This window comes from Siniperca chuatsi, linkage group LG9 (assembly GCF_020085105.1).
Source record: "Siniperca chuatsi isolate FFG_IHB_CAS linkage group LG9, ASM2008510v1, whole genome shotgun sequence".
In the NCBI taxonomy this organism is placed as follows: Eukaryota; Metazoa; Chordata; class Actinopteri; order Centrarchiformes; family Sinipercidae; genus Siniperca; species Siniperca chuatsi.
The window spans coordinates 16,960,800-16,980,120 of NC_058050.1; the positions used below are offsets into that span (position 1 = coordinate 16,960,800).

Consider the following 19,321-nt stretch of genomic DNA (forward strand, 5'->3'; position numbering starts at 1 on the left):
AGCCCCCTCTGCGTCTGGTCTCCAATCTACTGCATTCCATTTGCTTAGCTTCAGGCTCCGAGCTTCATCCCCCCACCCTCCCCTCGTCCCTCCACTCCCTCCCTCAGCTCCACTGCTGCTTCTGGGATGCTGGACTCTGAGCTGCAGCTGATGTGGTTTGGCAAGCCGTGCGAAGTGAGATACAGTGCATAATTATGTTGTCAGAGGACATCATGATGGAAACATCTCAGTCCCAAGACATCACATTGGGGTCCTATCAGTCTGCATCCTTCTGTGAGCATGTGTTAATAAAATGGAGGCTCACATTGATCACAATGGCAGCTGTAGAGATCCAGTTGGTGCTTGTTTTCACCAATCTGAGCAGTTGTCTCCTCAAAAAAGCTTGTTAGAGAGATTCTGACAAGAATTTTTAGTGATATGCTTTTAGTCCTTTTAAATCTTCAGCTATTGAGCCAGGGTTCATCTGTTGGTTCATCCTCAAGCCTTGTGTATATGTTGAAGCAAATTAATGTGATGTGTGTGACATGCTTTACAAGACATGTTCCTAGAGCAATTAACCTTGAGAGATAACCCTTGGGAAGTTACTGGAATTAACTTGTTTTCTGTCAACGTTTGTTCTGATAATTAGACAATGAAGATATTTATCAGTTTCTGGTCAAACCTTTTTCAAGTTGTTGCTTTTTCAACTTTCAGTTGAATGAAATCACAGTGTGATGGTTGAATGATGTGTATTGATGTGGCAATAATGACAACTAATCCCCAGACTAACAGACACATCATATGAAACAATAGAGGATAGAGATGCATGTGAACACAGGACATAAACAATTAACACATCTCTACACAACTCAAATCTATGAATGATTCCTGCGTTCATCAAAGATACACATTCCATCAACACCTTCATTCGGAGTGAGATTGCAATTTCATAGAACCTGCCAGACGTAACAATAGCGGCCCAATTTCAACGTAATTCGATTTTATGATTCGGAGACAAGTGGATCTTTCTGAACATCATCCTGAGCATAAGCTAGACAGACACATGCTGAGAAAATGTGAAGTGTACCAGCAGGGACTCTCCACCTATATAGAAAACAATCGGATGATGGAAGGAGGATATTAGAGAAAGAAGCCTCATAAAAAGCCGCTCAGCCAGCTACTCCAGTCTAATGCCAGGTGTCCCTTGGTGTTTACACCTTTAATCTTCTCAGTCAGAGGTCTAAATCTACTTGATCCCTGATTAAGACCCTTAACTCATTTTACTTTGGCTGTGTAATGAGGTTGTAAAACTCCCTATATGAAGTTTGGTCAGAAAATGGCTCCTTAGATGATGATTCTCTAAAACTCATCTCTAAAGGTATAGTTTTTGATTGTGCAGAGTTGTACACAAATTGCATGACTATACTTAAATGCAAATTAAAACTTATGGACCTATGGAGGATCACAGAGTGACAATGTTTCCTTGCTTTCAACAATTCATTTCCCCTTTCGAGACCTTCATGGAAGATATTATCACACTAAAGTGCAGTACTTATAAAAGGGTAAAAAAAAAACCTGCAAGTAGACACCTTATGAAAGGATTGGATTATTTTCTGACCTTTTACTAAATCGCATTGGTCTTTGAAAGCTGCTAAAACCTTTCACAACGTGCCACCAAGAAAACGTATTTGAGGTGCATTTATGGCCCGTGGAAAATGATCCCTCTTTTAAGCCGATGTGTGGCAAAGGGAGTTCTGATTCATTTTTAGTCCCTAAAACACTGTTGGCTTTTGAAACGTACATTTTGGGAACAAAATGGCATATTTTGTTCAGCTGCAAGTCTGTTATTACTTGAACAAAAAAGAAGAATTGTTCTTTATTAAAAAAATGTAGTAGATGTAATTTGACAGGATTGGATTAATTGAAGATAAATATCATACCAGTCATATTTCGGTGATTTGGATGATTCTATAAGCTGCATATTTGATTGTGGCCATTTAATTTTGTGTTTGATGTCTACATTTGTTGACGCTCAAAAGAGAATACTGAGTACTTGAAAAACTAGGTCATCTTAAGCTGTAAAATTAAAAATAGATACATACAGATTAATTGGTAAGTAAAGACATGTCTCATATGCATAGCTTAAGCTGGTCCTTTATCATGGCATGTTAAGTTGAAATTTAAGTTGAAAATGATGAGTCCAGCTCTGATAAAACATCAAGTCTTGTGTAGAAGTCAAATTGCTCTACAGCTGTAACCCTCCCAATCTCTCCTCTCAATTCTCAGTTTATTTGAGCTTGCAGCCATCTGTGGCTGCGTAACCTCTAGTTCCCGCTGCATGGGTCCCACAACTGTGGCTGAATATGTGAGGAGGAGATGGAAGTAGCCTGTAGGGTCTTCCATCAGCAAGGCTGACCAACTGGGGCAGAATCACAACTGAGGCACAGCAGTGCTCAGATATATCTGAAGGCTCTGCATGCTCTTATGTTGGCTTTGTTAATGTTCAGGGTTACACCCTGCATTAACACAGCTGATCAGAGAGTTTGCCACAGGCTCGGAATATCTGTTTGTTGCTGCATTTCCAGTACACGTCATGAAACTCATGTGGATGGTTTGCGGTTCATGTTTTACTATGAAGAGAGGCCTTCGGCTAATTTTAGATACGTATTTTGGAGCATAAAAGGTGTTTAAATGAACTGTTATATATTGTTTGACATGTGCATTGAAATAAAAAAGAAATAGCAGATATCAGCCAATAATAAACTGCAAGTAATGTCTTTCCTTTTCACTCAGGAGTCATGCACAGTGTTAGACTGCTTTAACTATAACAGTCAGAAAAATGTTTTGAGGAATTTGGATGTGCAGTCAGAGTCCACATTAGTGTGTAATGCCCTTATTCTTCTGGCCAGCAGCCATATATAACAAATGAACCCCTTGCTCACCATCTTCCAGGGGCGGCTCTTTACATCTGACAGCAGAATGTCCTTATTCTGCAGATTTCTTAGAATTTTTCTTGGATCTGCTAAGTTGTCTTCAGCAGCAGAATTACAGGATTTCTCAAAGAAATGGAGTGTAAAGGGACTAATGCTTTGCAGAGCCCAAAGTGACCATTCTCTGTGTTTTCATGTTGAATTTCATATTGTGCAGAAAGGTCTGACAAATGTGCTGAGCTGCTACCTGTAGAATATTTTCTTGATGTTTGTGACTGTTTAAAGTTTGGAAGTAACAGTATTTCATTGCCTAGTACATACCGTATATTTCAATATTATTTAGCAAAATATATAAAAGAAGTGGCCAAGTCATTAAATCATTTCGTCTGCAGCCTCTTGTGTCACTTCTTCAAAGCAAGACAGCTGCTGCCGTCATTCAGAGTCAGTGGTGGACGCTCCCACTTTCATAGTCCAATAAACCAGAGTATAAAAACACAGATGCCTGCTACAGACAGCACTGCTGGTTGTCAATGCACTGAAAGCATGGCCACAGATTTTCGTAAAGAATTTATTGTGTGGTGGTGGTGGTACCTCGCAGGAGCATGCAGATTCAAAGAAAAACTTTGTAAAGCATTTGGAATTTGAAGGAATTTGAAAAAAAATGTTGGAAAACTACTGTTAATCAGATCTAATAACCAGGTTCGTCAGTGATGACAGGCAGACTCTAGCCTGTTATGAACGTTGGAGTGACCAAGTGCACAAATAGCATTTCCTAGGTTAATATCTATCATAAACACTCCTTACAAATCATTAAAATAACTGATAGAATTCCACTTTCCAAGATCTTGCGAGGTAAGCCACATGCAGCGGTCACTTTTCAGCGCATGCGCAGAGTAGAAATCAGGACCCCACAACATAAACAGATGGGTGATACATGGACCCGACTTCAATAACTTCATGAGTCGCAAACTGTGGCAACAACAAGCATGTCCAAGCCGTGTTCAGCACTTTTAGTGTCCTCTGGAAACACTTCTTATGTCGTTTTGTGTATTTGCAGCGCATGTGTTGTCAAATTGATGAAGATATTTTCTTAATTTTAATAGTTTTGTCTATTTGCATGTGTTTTCTTAAGTTGCAGTGTGTTTGCCCTTGTCGGCCACCGTAATCACTGGTCTGTTTGTATGACTAAGTGGAAAATTTGGCTCAGCTCTGAAACTACAGAGGTGCTTTCTGGGGCGAGCTTGAGCCCATTCTTCAACCCTCACCTCCCTCACAATGGGCCAATAGTTTAATTAGCTTTCTAACAGCGAGTCTTGGCAGCCTTCCCTCTCTCTGTTCCCCCCCAGGACTTCTCACCTCAAACACTGTCCCCTACTGGTTGGCTGAGGTCCAATAGACAGTGCCACTCCCTATGATCTTTCTCTCTTTCACTCTCTAGCTGTCACTATAGTACACACTCAGTTGTTTTATTTTTATTCACAGCACAGCAATGAAATATGCATTTCAATTTTGGTGCATATGTATGAGTAATATACACGCATTATCACCTTAGTATCAACGATATTTGGTTTGCATTAACAAGTATGTAGATTTTCTGTACAATAAGGCTCTTAAATATTTCCCTTGTCCATGACATTTCTACAGGTGTGAATTGGATATTCATGGATTTTTGATAAGTCTGATGTGTATGACTCCAAACCGCTGGAACAGAATAGAAATGTAGATTTGTTCAAAATGGTATTTTCCACCCAGAGAGCTTTGAGTCTGTCTTCAAAGTGCTGTGACTGAGGCATGGCTAATCACTTTGAACAAGGCTTTTTGTTCCTGCCTTCTTCACTTGGCCTAACATGGCTGGAACATGGTTTTGTCCTCATCTCGTCTCCCCAGTCCTCTCCTTTCTCTCTTCACATGGTGTCGACAGCAGACAGACAGAATCTCACTGATTGGTCCCCAAGAGACCAGTGGAAACACTCGGCCCCGGCTTCAACGTAACGCTGGTGTTTTTCTCATCGTGTGTCTGGAACTCATCATGACTAAAAAATTCAAACCACAGATTGATGTGGAGTATCGGTGGGCTGCTAGGTGGCCAGTACTAGACTTAGCTCTGATTTTACACATTCCACGTCTGCTCCAAGGACCAGTTAAACTAACAAAGTCTAGTCTTTCAGTCTGGATCTTTCAGACATCAACGCTACAGTGCAGGCAGATTAGTTCAGGGCAGGTTAAGTGGCCGAACACTAAACCAATAACAGTTGAAAGCCACATACGCAAGAACTGACATTTAACAGAGACTAAGACTTGAGGTCAGTTTAATCACTTCCTTGCTTCACCTCTCAGGAATGGAGGAAGGAATAAGAATTAACAGAGAGACAGGGGGTTTATGCGCCATGACAGTTCTGACAGTTAGGATTTAGGTTTATTTGGTGTCTGTGGCCATCTCTCCTCAGATTGAGTGTGAAAGGACATCCTCATGTGTGATTGCTGGATGTCTATTCCCATTTCTCTACATGTCCATCTTTTTTCGAGTGACGGCCTGTCTGCACAGTGTCTCTGCAGCAGCAGCGTATATCACCCATATAAATGAATGCTTATGGACAGAGACACACATTGCAGACACTCAGACATGCATATATGAGCCCACACTGGACTGGCCACTTGGCTCCAGCCACAGCGAGATTGATGCAAAACACCATGCGACTGGGCAGGTGGCAGCTGCACCAGGAAGTAGGTCCACAGCAGGCCAAAGAACCATGTGCTCATAAGAGCTGCCCGGATACTAGATGATCAGGTGGACACTGACGGCTGGCTGGGTGGCAGCCCAGAAAGGGTGGCAGAGCAGGTGGAAGCTGGAAGGAGAGGAGGAAACATTTGATTGTTCAGTTTTTCTTTCTTTCGTTTTTGGGTGCTGTGGTTGTTGACACTGTTGTCAGTCAGATTAGCATTGTTGTTCAGAAGTTCCCCCATAGGACAGTTACTGAGTGCACAGAGCCATCTGGAGTACCAGGTTGTCTGTTTTTACAGGAACTGAAGCCGGTCCCTCAGTGTAAGTTCACACACAAACAGATAGCTGTGTTTAGTTTGCTTTGCTTTTCCTTTCCTTTCAGGAGTTATGAGCTGCTTCCAAAACCACTCCCTTGTTCCCTCATTCAAGGTTCAAGGTTAATTTATTTGTCATTCTACAACACAGGGTTGCACAATGAAATGGAAGTTGTTGCCCTCTTCACGTATAAACAAATATTTAAAATTAGAATAGAGAAAATACAGTTATACATATATTATACAAAAGTAGTGGTATGGCGCACCTGTCTCAGAGCTGGTTAGCTGTGGAGTCAACAGACTTATTTAAACACTTCCAGCTTATGACAAGCCAACACTATTGTGCAATCTAATTAATTAGCAACATGTTTTGACTCAACAATCAACACTGTGTTTGATGTTTGGGACATTTCCTGTCATGCTGATTTCTTGCTATCATTAATGTGATAGGTTTACATGGGCGGTTGCTCTGTCAGTTAGCATTAGACTAGCTTAGCTGAGGCTTTAGAACAGGTCCTGTTAAACCTTTCACCAGTTACGCAGGCACCTGAGTGTCAAGTTTAATGTGATTCGTCTCTTAAAGGCCCTGAAAACCTAGTTCAATCAGCTTCTTACATGAGCACAACAGTTTTGTTTATTTCACATAAGAGATTTTTGTGGTTTTGTTTTTGTTTTTCTCACTGGTGCGGGGGGCTCATTTAGAAAAAGGTGATGTCATGTAATTTCTGAGTCCCAATCAAATATGCTACTGTCAATTGTGATCAAACCATACCCTCACAGTCCGGAGGAAGCAGATTAGCTTTTGAGTGTGAATGTCTTACAATAAAATAATCACTACACATGTTTTTTTCCCCCCAATTTTAAACTTTGATTGCTGATAGTGTTGTCATGAATATTTAGTGTTATAGAGAAATACTTGAAAACTGACATTTTAAAGATTTTTTTTTGTGGCATTTGTGCTTTATTGTGATAGTGATAGCTGGAGAGAGACAGGAAAGGCAGGGGAGAGAGAGGGGGGATGAACACAGCAAAGGACCCAGACCGGAACCAAACCCCGGCTGCCGTGGCAAGGACCCAGCCCCGACACATGGCATGCGCTCCACCCGGCGAGCCACCGGGACCCCCGAAAACGGAAAATTTAAACCAAGCTCTCATGGGTTTTAAAATATGCTAAAAATATGCACAGGTTCAGTAGACACAATGCTACACTTCAGCTTCACTGTAAGCTGGTAATTAAGCAATTCAAATCCTGGCTGGTTTAGCAGAAACCTTGCTTGTGAATGCTTTCTAATTTTCAATGTAATGAGTGCATCACATGTAATTCACCTTTGGTGTATGTGTTCGATGCAGCTTGTAGGATTTTTGCATCAAGCAACACCAGTGTATTCCATAAAACTAGTATTTTATATCAACCGTGCGTGATGTTGTTGTTGGTGTTTTGGTGATAAAGAGAGCACAACTTGTGATGACCTCTATTCCTCTTTAGTGCTCGCAGTAACATTTTGAAAACCAGTGAACAAAGGTCATGTTACTCAGTTGAGTAAACTCAGTAAACTGATTCCAGATCAGATTAATTACCCAGAAAAACCCTTTAAAAAGGGTAAAATTATCTGCCCTTTGTCTCATCCTCATTGAGGCCAAACGAAGAAAGGAGAAGAGAGAGAAAGAGCACACACATCTTATGCTTCATGCACAACAGGAACAATTGGAGAAAGAGAGAAAAAGGCATAGTGAACAGAAATACTCACTGAAACGCTCCTCTCCCACTCCCCTCTTCATGTGATACTATATGTGGGTTAGTGGAATTTAAAGGCTGCAGGTTGTGGAGACAGCAATTGGCTGCCTTTGTGTTAGTGGAATTGACAGGCAGCAGAGCAGTGAAGCTGCTACGGGGTATGTGGTTTAGCCGAGTTGATAGACACCAGTTTCTTTTTCCTCGGCGAGTCGGGGCGCTACGGGCAGTTTGATTAGGATGCACAGTCAAATGGAGTTGGCTCAGCTGGTCAGCAGTTGCATGCAATTGGCTGAGGTCAGTTGGGGGTGGGAAATAAGAGTCTGTAGTTTATGTTTGTATGGGAGATAGTTTGTTTACCTGAAATAATTGTGGACATTAAACGCAGACACTGTACCCATGACCTTTAAATGAACCCTAAGGTCGCCCCTTTGCTCCATTCACACTGCAGGCGGTTTGATAAAAATCACACAAGAACCAGTACAACATACAGGAGGTGTCAACAGGTGGAAAATTTCTAGTCTACATAGTTTCACTCTCTCCAGTTATGCATATCTTCCATTGCAAGCCTTTAACCAACGACCTAGAGGTGCTAGGGGGCTTGTAAGTAATATATTTATGATGAAATATGTGTTTTGTTTGACACAGCATAATCACCCTTTAAGCACATTTGAATTTCATCATGGTGTAGAGAATGTAATAATGATATGATTCATAATGCTAAAATGGATTATGAATCATTATGATTAGGTCATAAAGTATTAGTATCTAAATTAAAGACATCAATTATTTCACAAGTGAGGTGTGTCATATTTATGTCCTTTTTTATGAGCGCTAAACTATTGTATGACATCATGTTTTTCAGAGGAAATATTTTGGATCAGGCTTCATCAAGCTCTGTTATTTACTTTTTTCATCAAAGGATTTACTCTAACTTACTCAACAGGTTTAAAATACCTTTTTTTTGGATTACATCATCACAACAAAACATGTATGACACCAATGACATGGATTCAAAAACTACTTTAATTTTAACTTAGCAAGTAAAAGTGAACCCGGTCTTTACCTCTGGCCTTGGATTTTCACCTTTATAAATCTTGATTACTGCTCAGGTGTGCAGTCTATCCTATTAGGAGTAGGGCTGCTACTAACTAAATTTCATTAATGTATGTATGTGTAAAACAGCCATCACAATTTCCCTGAGCCCAAGGGGACATCTTCAAATTGGTTGTTTTGTCCAACCAACAGTCCAAAATAGGGCTGCAGCTAACGATTCTTTTGATTATGGATTAATCTGCAGTTTGTTTTCTTGAATAAAATGTCAGAAAAAGTAAAAAAATAAAATAAAATGTCCATCACAAGTTCCCAGAGCCCAAGTTGGCCTCTTCAAAATCCTTCTTTTTTCTGACCTAAGACATTCAATTTACTATCATATATGACAAAGACCAGCAGAAAATGCTCACATCTGAGAGATCAGACAATATTTTTGGCATTTTTGCTTGAAAAATCACTGACATGATTAATCGATTATCAAAACAGCTGAGTAATTTTTTAAAGTAGATTGACTAATTAATTAGTGGACTCAGCTCAAGTCTAAAACCCAAAGAAAGTCAATATACAATTATCTAAACCAGGAAGAAGCAGCAAATACTCACATTTTAGAGGCTGAAACCAGCAAATGGCATTTCTTTAAACATTTGATCATTTATCAAACTAGTTTTCGATTAATTTTCAGTTGATCAACTAATCAGTTAATTGACTGATCACTTAAGCACTGTGCTGAATCAAAACAATGCAGTATTTGGCTTAATGCAAAATTTCAAATCTCATGTTCACCATCTTGCATATACAGTATATATTGCATATTGCATTATATATAAGAGCCCCTCTGCTACAGTTGTATCAGTCCCTCACTGAATTAAAAAGTGTGCTCTAGCCAAGAGACATGTGTCATAGTCCTTCACTATGTCGAGGCCCTCCTCCACTACATTTTGCAGACACACTGTGGGTATTATTGCTTTTCTATGAACTTACATTTGCAAATTAGTTCCTTTATGTGTCTTTCAAATCTAAAAGAGCATTTATGAAACTAGACCCTAAAATGAAACAGATGTTGAAAATGGAGCCGCCAGACAGGAGAGATAATATAATGAAACTGATTTGTTATTTGGGCCTTTAAATTTACTGCTTTGCTGTCACAATCCACTTGTGTCCCACATCTTATCTTGTATGGAGGTGAAGAGAAATGCAAAGAGGAGATGAATGTTATGCAGGCACAGCAATCCAGTCTTACCTGAGAAAAGAGATCAACTCAAAATAGACCAACACATTGAGAAAAAAAAGTATGATAATTAAAATGAACTTATCAGCAGTGTGAACTGATATTTCCCCTACCCCCTACCCTAAACCCACAGGAACTGGAAAGTGGAGTAATTGATGTTTTTTCTCTGAGAAGGAGAAACAGGAGACAACAAGCTCAGATTGCTTTTGTCTTAGCATTCTTGTTTTCCCTTTGTGTTGCCCTCAGAATAGCACAGAAAGGGCTGATATTGGAAGAATAATATTTTTGACTCTTATTCTACTGACATCTGAGTTAGTGTTATCAGAAACCCAGCATCAAAGATGAAATATTAAACCAGTCCTTTAAAGTGAAGGCAAAATTAATTTCAAGATGGACTGCAGCTGACTGGTGTCTTTGGATTCAGCTGAATAGAAGCCTTTGTGTCATTGTTCACCCTCAGAAGATGAAAAGGAAATGTTCCTGAACTGTGTAACTTTACTTACAAAAAAAAAAATCAGACATGGATTTTGTGTGCACCACAGGTCTTAAAGGTACATTTTGCCATATGAGAACAACAGTTGTGTCTCTGTATCAGGGGTTTAGTCTTCTCATCAAAATCAGCTAACAGGATCAATATGTCAGTTTTGAGAAACAGTAGACGCATATTTTTTGTTATTAGTGATTGAACAACCTTCATTTTAGGAGCTAAATGTAGTTAGTAGTTAAATATGGTGATCCCGGTTCCGTTGCCCACTTGCCTGGCTCAGGTTCCGGTGTCCATTCAGGATTCAGTCAGCTAATAGGACTGCTAAGTTATCTGCAGGGTAACTGAGCTAACTAGCTAAAGGCAGTCAGCAGCAGTTATGACCTGATATGTGATATGCTGCCCCCTATTTTTTTTGGAGAATGAATTCGACAGGTTTAGAGTAGTCTCAATTCTTACATATTGGCCCTTTAAATAAAGTGAACCATAAAGTTCAGCCCCCCCTCCCCACCCCAGTTATTTTCGTACAGTCCCTTATTTTCTTCTCCTCTTCCAGATGCTCAGTTACAGCATATTTCAGTGTAGTCCACCCTGAAGCTCAGCACCTCTACTGTACCTGTTTACCATCTCCAGCCCTTTCTTTTCTCAATCTGTTTCCTGGCCCTCTCTTTGAGACCGGGCCCATCCAGCCACCGTGGCTGAGTTATTAATGCCCGGGGAGGAAGAGAGATGATTTCATTGCGTATTCAGGTGTGGGGATGGATGGCTTTCAGAGGCAGCCAGGGGAGTGCTGGGGAGGAGAGCCTCTGCAGAGAATAAATATACCTGTCTCCTGCTGATGCATCGGGCCACACTCACTGCAATGCAAATCAACCACTCTCCTCCCCCTAACTGCCTACAGTATTACTCACCCATTCCCACCTGGATCCCCACCAGCCAGACACTCAGTCACCCCAAACTCAGAGCTTTCTGTGTGGAGTGGAAGAGCACGGAATGGGCTGCATTCCCAGCATGGTTTGGTTCCCATTTGTTGATGGTGATATGACAAGCACCCGTGGCTCATCACGCTGCATTTCCCAGGTGACTTCACAGGTTCTGGTGTTCATTACCCATCCTGACTGCCAGATAATTAAGGGCAGAGGCTGTAGTTGACATAAAAGCAAAGGTTGTGAATGGTTGTTTTGAGCAAACACATCAGCTTTTACTATTTTTGTAATAAGTGAGAGACTGGGTTTTAAGTGTTTTGGTCTGTGTCTTGAAATTGGCTGTGTTTTCAGTTGGGCTTGATCAGTCTCAATAAGGACTGGGGCATTTTATTTCCAGGGCCACATACAGAGTACACAGCTGTGTGTGTTCATCACTCTTGCTTCTGCACTTTGTCTGTTTTATTTATTTTTCGCTGAGACTGGATGGGAATCTTTCATGTACAATGCCAAATTCTGACTGTTAGACAAAAATCCTAAGAATTTGAAGGAAAATAAGATAAAGGATAATTGCAATTATTTTCCAAATTAGATCTGAATTTCATAATATTTCATGAAGTTGTATTGTGTTAAAAGAATAGTTTGACAATTTCAGAAATACCGTTATTCACTTTCTTGCCGAGAGTTGGATGAGAAGATATACCACTCTCATATTGTCTGTGAAATATAATGGAGAAGACTCACTGGAAGCGAACAAATAGCGTAACATTGCCCCCGCCACTTCTTGCTTGTTGCGACAGGCCTGTAAGCACTAGCACGCTAGAGAGTAGCTTGCACATTTGCAAACATTGTGTAAATATGCAACCTGCACTTTCTCCCACAATTTATGTGACGTGCCAAGCGGCACTTCGTTTTTGTTTGTATCTGTAATCCTGTGGGCCAGGGACATAGAAAAGAGGCATCACAGAGAGTACAATAATGATCTTCTCCACAGCAGGTAGACTAAAGACTAAACTTCCTGACCCACCACTGCATTGCTTTTTTGTTGTCAGTTTTTCAGCAAAGTTTGTGTGTCTGACTTTTTCTTGGCCTTGGTGGTAACCTGTAGAATTTGTGGACATTTTTTGCAGCAGGTGTAGTGCATGTAGTGACTTATAGTTACAATATATGAAACTCTACAGTGAAGCCAAGGTAAATAAGGTCTTGGTTGAAAACAGCCAGAAAGATCCTTTACTGGCTGACACCTTTATGTGCAGAAACATCAGTTCAATCATTGATTGCCCCATTAAGACTAAATATCAGCACTTTACTGATCATGCTGCTTTATTTGAAGGTACCATGAAGGACTCTGCTGACAAGGGTCAATTTGAGAGTTACCTCAGTAATTTGTAGACTTCCTAAAGTGGACACAAAGCAGATTGTGGCACATTCTGTGTATATTGCCTTATGTTTACTGCATTCCACTTATTTAATACTGCATGGGTGATGTGTTGAGATACAGTGTGAGACTGTAAACATTTGTTCACCATCAGAGATTTCACTATTCCATTAATACCATGAGAGGTTTTTCTGTAATATCTCTGATTGTATTATGCCATTGTGGGCAATGTTGCAAATCAATGAGCGGAACTGCTTTATGGCAATATTGGATTTTTATATAGTTTTTGCATTAATTTGATGAAGCATCTGTATTTGTCAGGTGTTTAACTTGCTGGATTAACCAAAAACAGACAGTCCTCATCAGTTATTTTATCCATAAACCTCTTCTCAATTGATTTTTTCCCCCAGAAAAATATATAACGTCATTGTGATCTAAAATTTAATTTACTGTCAAAATTGACTTTCAAATCATATTCTAGGTCTGGGCCATGGGTGGGAACCTGTGACCCAGACCTGGATAGGTCTTGTAACATGCCAAGGATTAAAGATATTTATTGTTTTATACTCCAGTGAGCTGTTGTCAAGGGGCCCAGAATTTCTAATCATGTGCATGCTGCAACCCCGACCAGTTATATCACTTGAGCTAATTAACACCAGTATTCTCACATGCAGCTTTTTACGACCTCTGTGAGTGGCTGATGGTACTCAAACAAGCACTACTATTTTACAATCTGTACAAATACTGGCCCGTGGTGTTGGACTCTGCTGTTTAATTCTGCTCACTCACTGTACTGAATCTTTTAGAAGCCAGTGAAAAGATTAACTGCAGTGTTTCAGAGCAAATGATTGATTTTTCTGTATTTAATGACAGATCATTCTTTTTCTTTGAAATATTAGAAAAGAAAAAGTGTACATGTTGTGATTTGGCTCTTGATTTAGGTGGTCTTGACTGTGGCTCCAATTTAAAATATCAACTCAACTGGTGTTGATACTATGGGGTAGGACTCAGCCACTTCTTTCATTTCATCCTCTCCCTATTTTGCTGTGTTTGATTTATTCAAGTGGAAAGTTGTCAGAGTAGTAGCACCTTAAATAAGCTTAGGCCAGCGTCCTTATGCTTAAAACATATGCAAATAAAGGGGATAAGCAGAGACTCTGACAGCATTCACTGTGCATAGCTGACACTCTAATTAGATAGCAAGACAGGGGATTATACAAGTAAACAGAGGAAGAGATACCAAATCTTAACACATGTGACACTAACAACTGATATGAGCAGAGAGAGACTCACAGCCTTGATTAACTGCACATATAAAACTAGGGAACATTTTTACGTATCCCCATGAATGTGGCGGCAAATTGGAGTGTCTGGTAAACAAGTTGCCACCTTCATTTATGTCCTTATGAAATCAAAGAGGAGCGACTGCATCCATCCTCTGACAGAGCATGGCTCATCACTTCCACAGTGTAAATCTGGAGTTATTTTGGTTTGCTATAAAGTCAGAGAGGTTGTGTATTAACTTATTTATGGAGTGATCTACGTTGGTGCTCTCAAGATCAAATTCACAGTAAACACTGAGATTAGTGTTTAAACAAAGTGACAAAACCAAAAAGTCACAAAAATCTCTTTCATCTGAGTCTGTAAATCACCACCCTTGTCCTCTTCAGATCCTTGTCATCTCGCTCCCTCTCCATTTTGTTCACTCTCAGGTATTCCTCTTAACAGTGCAGTGCTATACTGCAGGTGGGGCACCACAGCAGGCTGATTTGGTACTGCTGAGCTGTTTCAACATGTTTTCTGGTATTGATTTGAAACTTGTGCTCCCGAGTGTTTTGTAATTAAATTTGATTAATATGTTCTTTCATTTTGCTCCCAAGAAGAGACACAGCGTGTTCTTTCCGTAGGCTTACCTTATACATGCATGATCAAAATGCTCGCAAGCCTGGCAAGTAGATCAGATAAATCGATTGTGATGAAAACAGAAAGCCTTAGCAGTCTCACAAACATTGTAATGATATGGGGCCTATGATTTGCATTAATTTGTTCTCCAGGAATTGTTTCTCCAAGAACGAAGTAGTGGCATTAAATACCTATATTTACAATAGAAATAAGGTTTGTTATCAAATTAACAATCTGTACAAAGCTTGAAAATGAGGTTGATTTATATCAGCTAACAACAGCATGCCACAAAATCCTGGCAGTGTCTGACTTTGCACTGGTCATTGCACTAAATTATGCTGTAATTATTCAGGTAAAAAATGGCCACTGACACCCCACACACCCATTGGTCTTCCAGAAGGACGTGAGGAGGGAGTGTGTTTGTCATGATAGATGAGCTGGATCTCTCCCGGTGGGTTGTGAGGAGATGACATTCCCGCACAGTGCTGGCCTCGCATCCCGACTTCCTCCTTCTGGATGATGAGACTTTCGTAAGGGAGGAGTCTGCAGGCTTCATTTACCGAAGCAGCAGGGAATAATATAGTGCCAGCATTTGGATGTGTCAGGTCCCATATCTCTGGCTGTTCTATTAGAAATAGACCCCAGTGCGGGACAATTAACCCCTGGCCTCAGCAGCAGATCTGTGCAGTAACAGCCCAGCATGGGGCAATAAATCAAACCTAGAGGGAGAAACCCACACTCCCTCCCCTGCTGGTTGGCTGCTACTATCACCCAATGGTCCGAGCTTACATAATGGTAGATATGCTATCGTATATTCACTGGAGGTGCAAAAGTGATGTAATAGATTGGCTGTAGGCAAGGGCAGGCTGAGTGTGTTTGTGCTGTAGTGAATACACCATCTGTAGAAAGTTCAACACCTTGGACCAACTGTAATATTTTAAAACCAAAGAGCAACAACTTGGCTCATCATCTTTGGTATCTCATGCTGCTTTCGGTTAAAGGCGCAAATGGTTTTCTGTAGGACAGTGTGGCAAGGTAAAAGTTTTATTTACCTTGATGACATGCTGGAGGTTTGCTGGTTGTCACAAAGCAAGAACCAGTCCTCTACAGCTCTTCATCTAACCAGCCCAATGTGGCTGTTTCTTCTTCTGCCACCTCTTCCTGTAATATTTAACAAATTCACTGATCGAAATTCAATAGTGCTATATTTGTCCATAACTATACATTTTTATTGAATAGTTGCACCACTAAAAAAGTTCCGCTAATTCAGTGAAAAATACAAATGTTCGCTTTGCATCAGCAGTAACTTAACACAGCCCCAGTACAGCTGTAGAAGAGTGTTAGATAAACAGTAAAATAAGGCCGGTACCTGAAAGCACCAGCAGAAATGTAGGAGGAAACTCCAAAGCACAGACTTTCAGTTAAAGGCTTCAAAAGTAATAAGAGCTCTCGCTCTAGTCTTCAGCGCAGTCAGGACCAGAGGACACAGCTTGGTTTGGGGAAGGAAACTATCACTGTTTGGTCTCTGTCTACCCTGGTACCAAGCAGGAGCACAGTGGGGCGGGTCAGCGCAGTTATCCCCTGCAGCTGAAACGCATGTGTTCATGGCTTGATGCAGCACAGTGCAATTAATGCAGGCTATATGGAGCATGAGGAAAAACGGCCAAAAAAGTCGAGTATAGAGAACTAGATAGATAGAGTGATTACTTGGTCTTTTTTCTTTCTAAATTAATTAAATTCTTTAATTAAATATTTTCATCCAAATCAGGAAACAGGGAAACAGGGCTAATTTCAATCTTTATTTTATTTATTTATTTATTTATTTATATAACTGCATTTAAAACAATGGCATATTTTGTTAATTTTTTAAAAATGGGTTTGTAGAAAGACTATGCACCAATAAATGGTGCTATAAAAGACTATAATATGGCTGGGTACTGTTTGAGATAAAAAACTATATCTGGGTTTTGGCATCATAAAATTTCAAACAGTACCCAACTCTATTATAGTCTTTTTGTGCCCTCCATTTTATTTGGCCTGTAACATACCAAACCAGTACAACAATCGCAATAACCTGTTAATGACTGGAAGCTGTGGCTATCTTATACTTTGGTAGTAAAAAAGAGAATTATGAATCTTGACTGTAGTGACGCCTGCTGTGTTTTTGTCTGCAGCCTGTCATATTGAGACCATTTGTTTAATGGCAGATTAGAGAAAAGAATGAGCAGCGATAAAGCTGTAGACCACAGGGGTCACCTTCAGGACCTGCTCATGGTTATTCCTATCATTAGCATGTCGCATCTCATGCTGTCCTGCTCCAATTATTACTGACAAAGGCTATGGTCTTATGACTGGGCTGTTCAAACTGCCCACTGTTAGACTGTAATTCTCACACTGATGGACTAATGTGAAATATGGCAACAGATGCAGAGAGCAACAACTGAAGCACATTATTCAGGACCCAAGGGCCATTAAAGCCATAGCTATTAAATATAATTTGAAAAAATTAGCTTTTTGGCGCATGGAATAGCAGGTTGTGAGGTATTATGATAATCACATTCCCCAAATGTTATTACTATTTGTATGCCTTTGCGAATGGGTTTTGGGATATGTAGTCTTGTTTGTGAATGCTTTATGGGAGGGGTAATTCTCCTCAGGTGCAGGGGCAATTATTGCTTTTGCCAGGGTTTGTGTTCTTTTGTGTGAGTCTGAAGTAATTATAGCTCATTGCTTGATTTGCTGTTGGTTTGAGAGAATTTGTAAACACATTTCATTTAGTACAATTTGAACACACAAACCCCTGTGTATACATGGGATAGTGACCTCACATTCAGGCTGATTTTGACCATTCAAATCAAGCTGATGGTCAGAGGTATTGTTAATACCGGGTATTGGGACTGATGGTCAGACAAAAACAAGCAGTTTGAATAAAAATAGAAAATAACTGACATAATGAAAATAATTGTTAGTTGCAGCCCTAGTTGAGTGCCGTAGGTGTTTTCCTTCCCTTAATGTGTCTCAGTTGTCTGTGAGGTAAATCTACTTTTTTAAACTAAACTGTAAAACCATAAATGTTCTTTCTTTCAATTTTTTCCCTTTTTTCAGCGGCAGGCTGCACATTTGAAGAGGATTCAGACCCCAGTTTGTGTGACTTCACCCAGGGGGAGGAGGATGACTTTGATTGGCTGCTGTTTCGGACGTACAGTTCACCTTATGCCAGCTCTGACCTCCTGCGGGGTGAGTGGTCCTCTTTTCTACAGTTCTGTACTTGACTCTTTTTTTTAGGCTGCAGCCATTTTGTGTCGTTAGATGTCTGTAAGCATGCAGCTGTTTGATTAGACAGAGATGCTTAGCTTGCTATAAATCTTAAACTTAAACGCAGCAATTAAGAGTTCATGGGGCATAAGACCAGAAGCTATTTTTTGAGAAATGCCAGCAGTTGGCGTGTGCTTCTGTTTCTTTTTAAATTGTCTGAGAAATAAATGGACTTTTGTTTGTATCAGTGTGGCTGACATCAGAAAAGTGCAACTGTGTGCAAATCAGCCTTTGTAGATGTCCAGCGTCCATTATGCATCGGCTTTAATGAAGCACTCACCCCAGTTTTGTCTGCTTCCCGCTAACCCCAAGGATAATTTTATGTTAACCAGCCTCAGAGGACTAATGGAAACCAGCATTTTCCTGCCATCATCCTCTCTACTGGTGGTTGCTAGAGGGAGATGGCATGCATAGTTTATAAGGTGCTCCTCCATCTCTGCATTAACAAATACCTACAGGGATCTGACAAAGAGAAGAGTGCTGTTTCAGCTTCTCAGCAGAAATATCAGTGGCAACAGTGGGCTCTCTGCTGAAGTACTTCAACAGTGGAAACTTGCAATATGATTAAGGGACTGACCTCCCCTGGGTATAACCAATCAATCAATCTATGATATGGTAATGAGAATTCGACCAATTCATGACAAAAACATGCATTTCAGTGTTCATTGTACATTAGAGGGAGAGAAAGAACTTGCAAGTTCAATGGCAGCAGCAATTTTACATCATTTGAGAGCAGAAGAGACAGTTAATGTGACAGATATAAAGATAGATAAGCTAAGAGGAACAGATGTAAAGATGACAAGATATGATACAATCAGACACTGTAGATCATTTAAAAAGAAATAATTGTAGGCCTCAGGGAATACTCCATCCTTTTGGAGAATATCGACTCGACTGGCCTTTAAAAATTATCAAACATTTCCTCCAGGGATAAAATGGTGTTATTTCTAAAAGGTGCGTAGTTGTGATTTGGATTTATAGCACTAAAATTTCCTCCTGTCTGCAGGCATCTATCCAAATAGAATTCTGAACTTGATAAATCCCAAATTTAATTCTAAACTCTTAAACCGCACCTCATTCACCTCCACATCATCAGCATTCGAGAATCTGCCTGCAGCCAGCAGCCAATTCACGGTAGGCGATGGGATAATTAATACTTTTCCCTTTGGGTTTAATTAAAACTTACTGCCATGGCATTTACAGTGATCTGAGGCCTTCAGTGGAACAGACTAGCACAGGTGGAATGAGGCAGGTACTGTAATCTGTACTTCTGACGAGATGGCATGAGAGGCTCTGAGCATCAATTCTCAATCGACAAATTCAGTTTAATTTATTATCTGCTCATCCTTCAGCCCCACACT

At 40.2% G+C, this 19,321-nt stretch overlaps 1 protein-coding gene across 8 annotated transcripts in view; it reads left to right on the top strand.

Moving 5' to 3' along the window:
• The window catches only part of ptprub (protein tyrosine phosphatase receptor type Ub), a 151,538-nt gene that overhangs the window by 25,314 nt on the left and 106,903 nt on the right, over nucleotides 1-19,321 (top strand). For 7 of the 8 annotated variants that reach the window (XM_044207849.1, XM_044207848.1, XM_044207850.1 and 4 more), the window contains exon 2: nucleotides 17,751-17,882. The exons of the other annotated variant lie outside the window; for it this stretch is intronic. In XM_044207849.1, coding sequence (XP_044063784.1) covers nucleotides 17,751-17,882 — 132 coding nt within the window. The remainder of the gene's footprint in view (nucleotides 1-17,750; nucleotides 17,883-19,321) is intronic. 8 annotated transcript variants of the gene reach the window in all.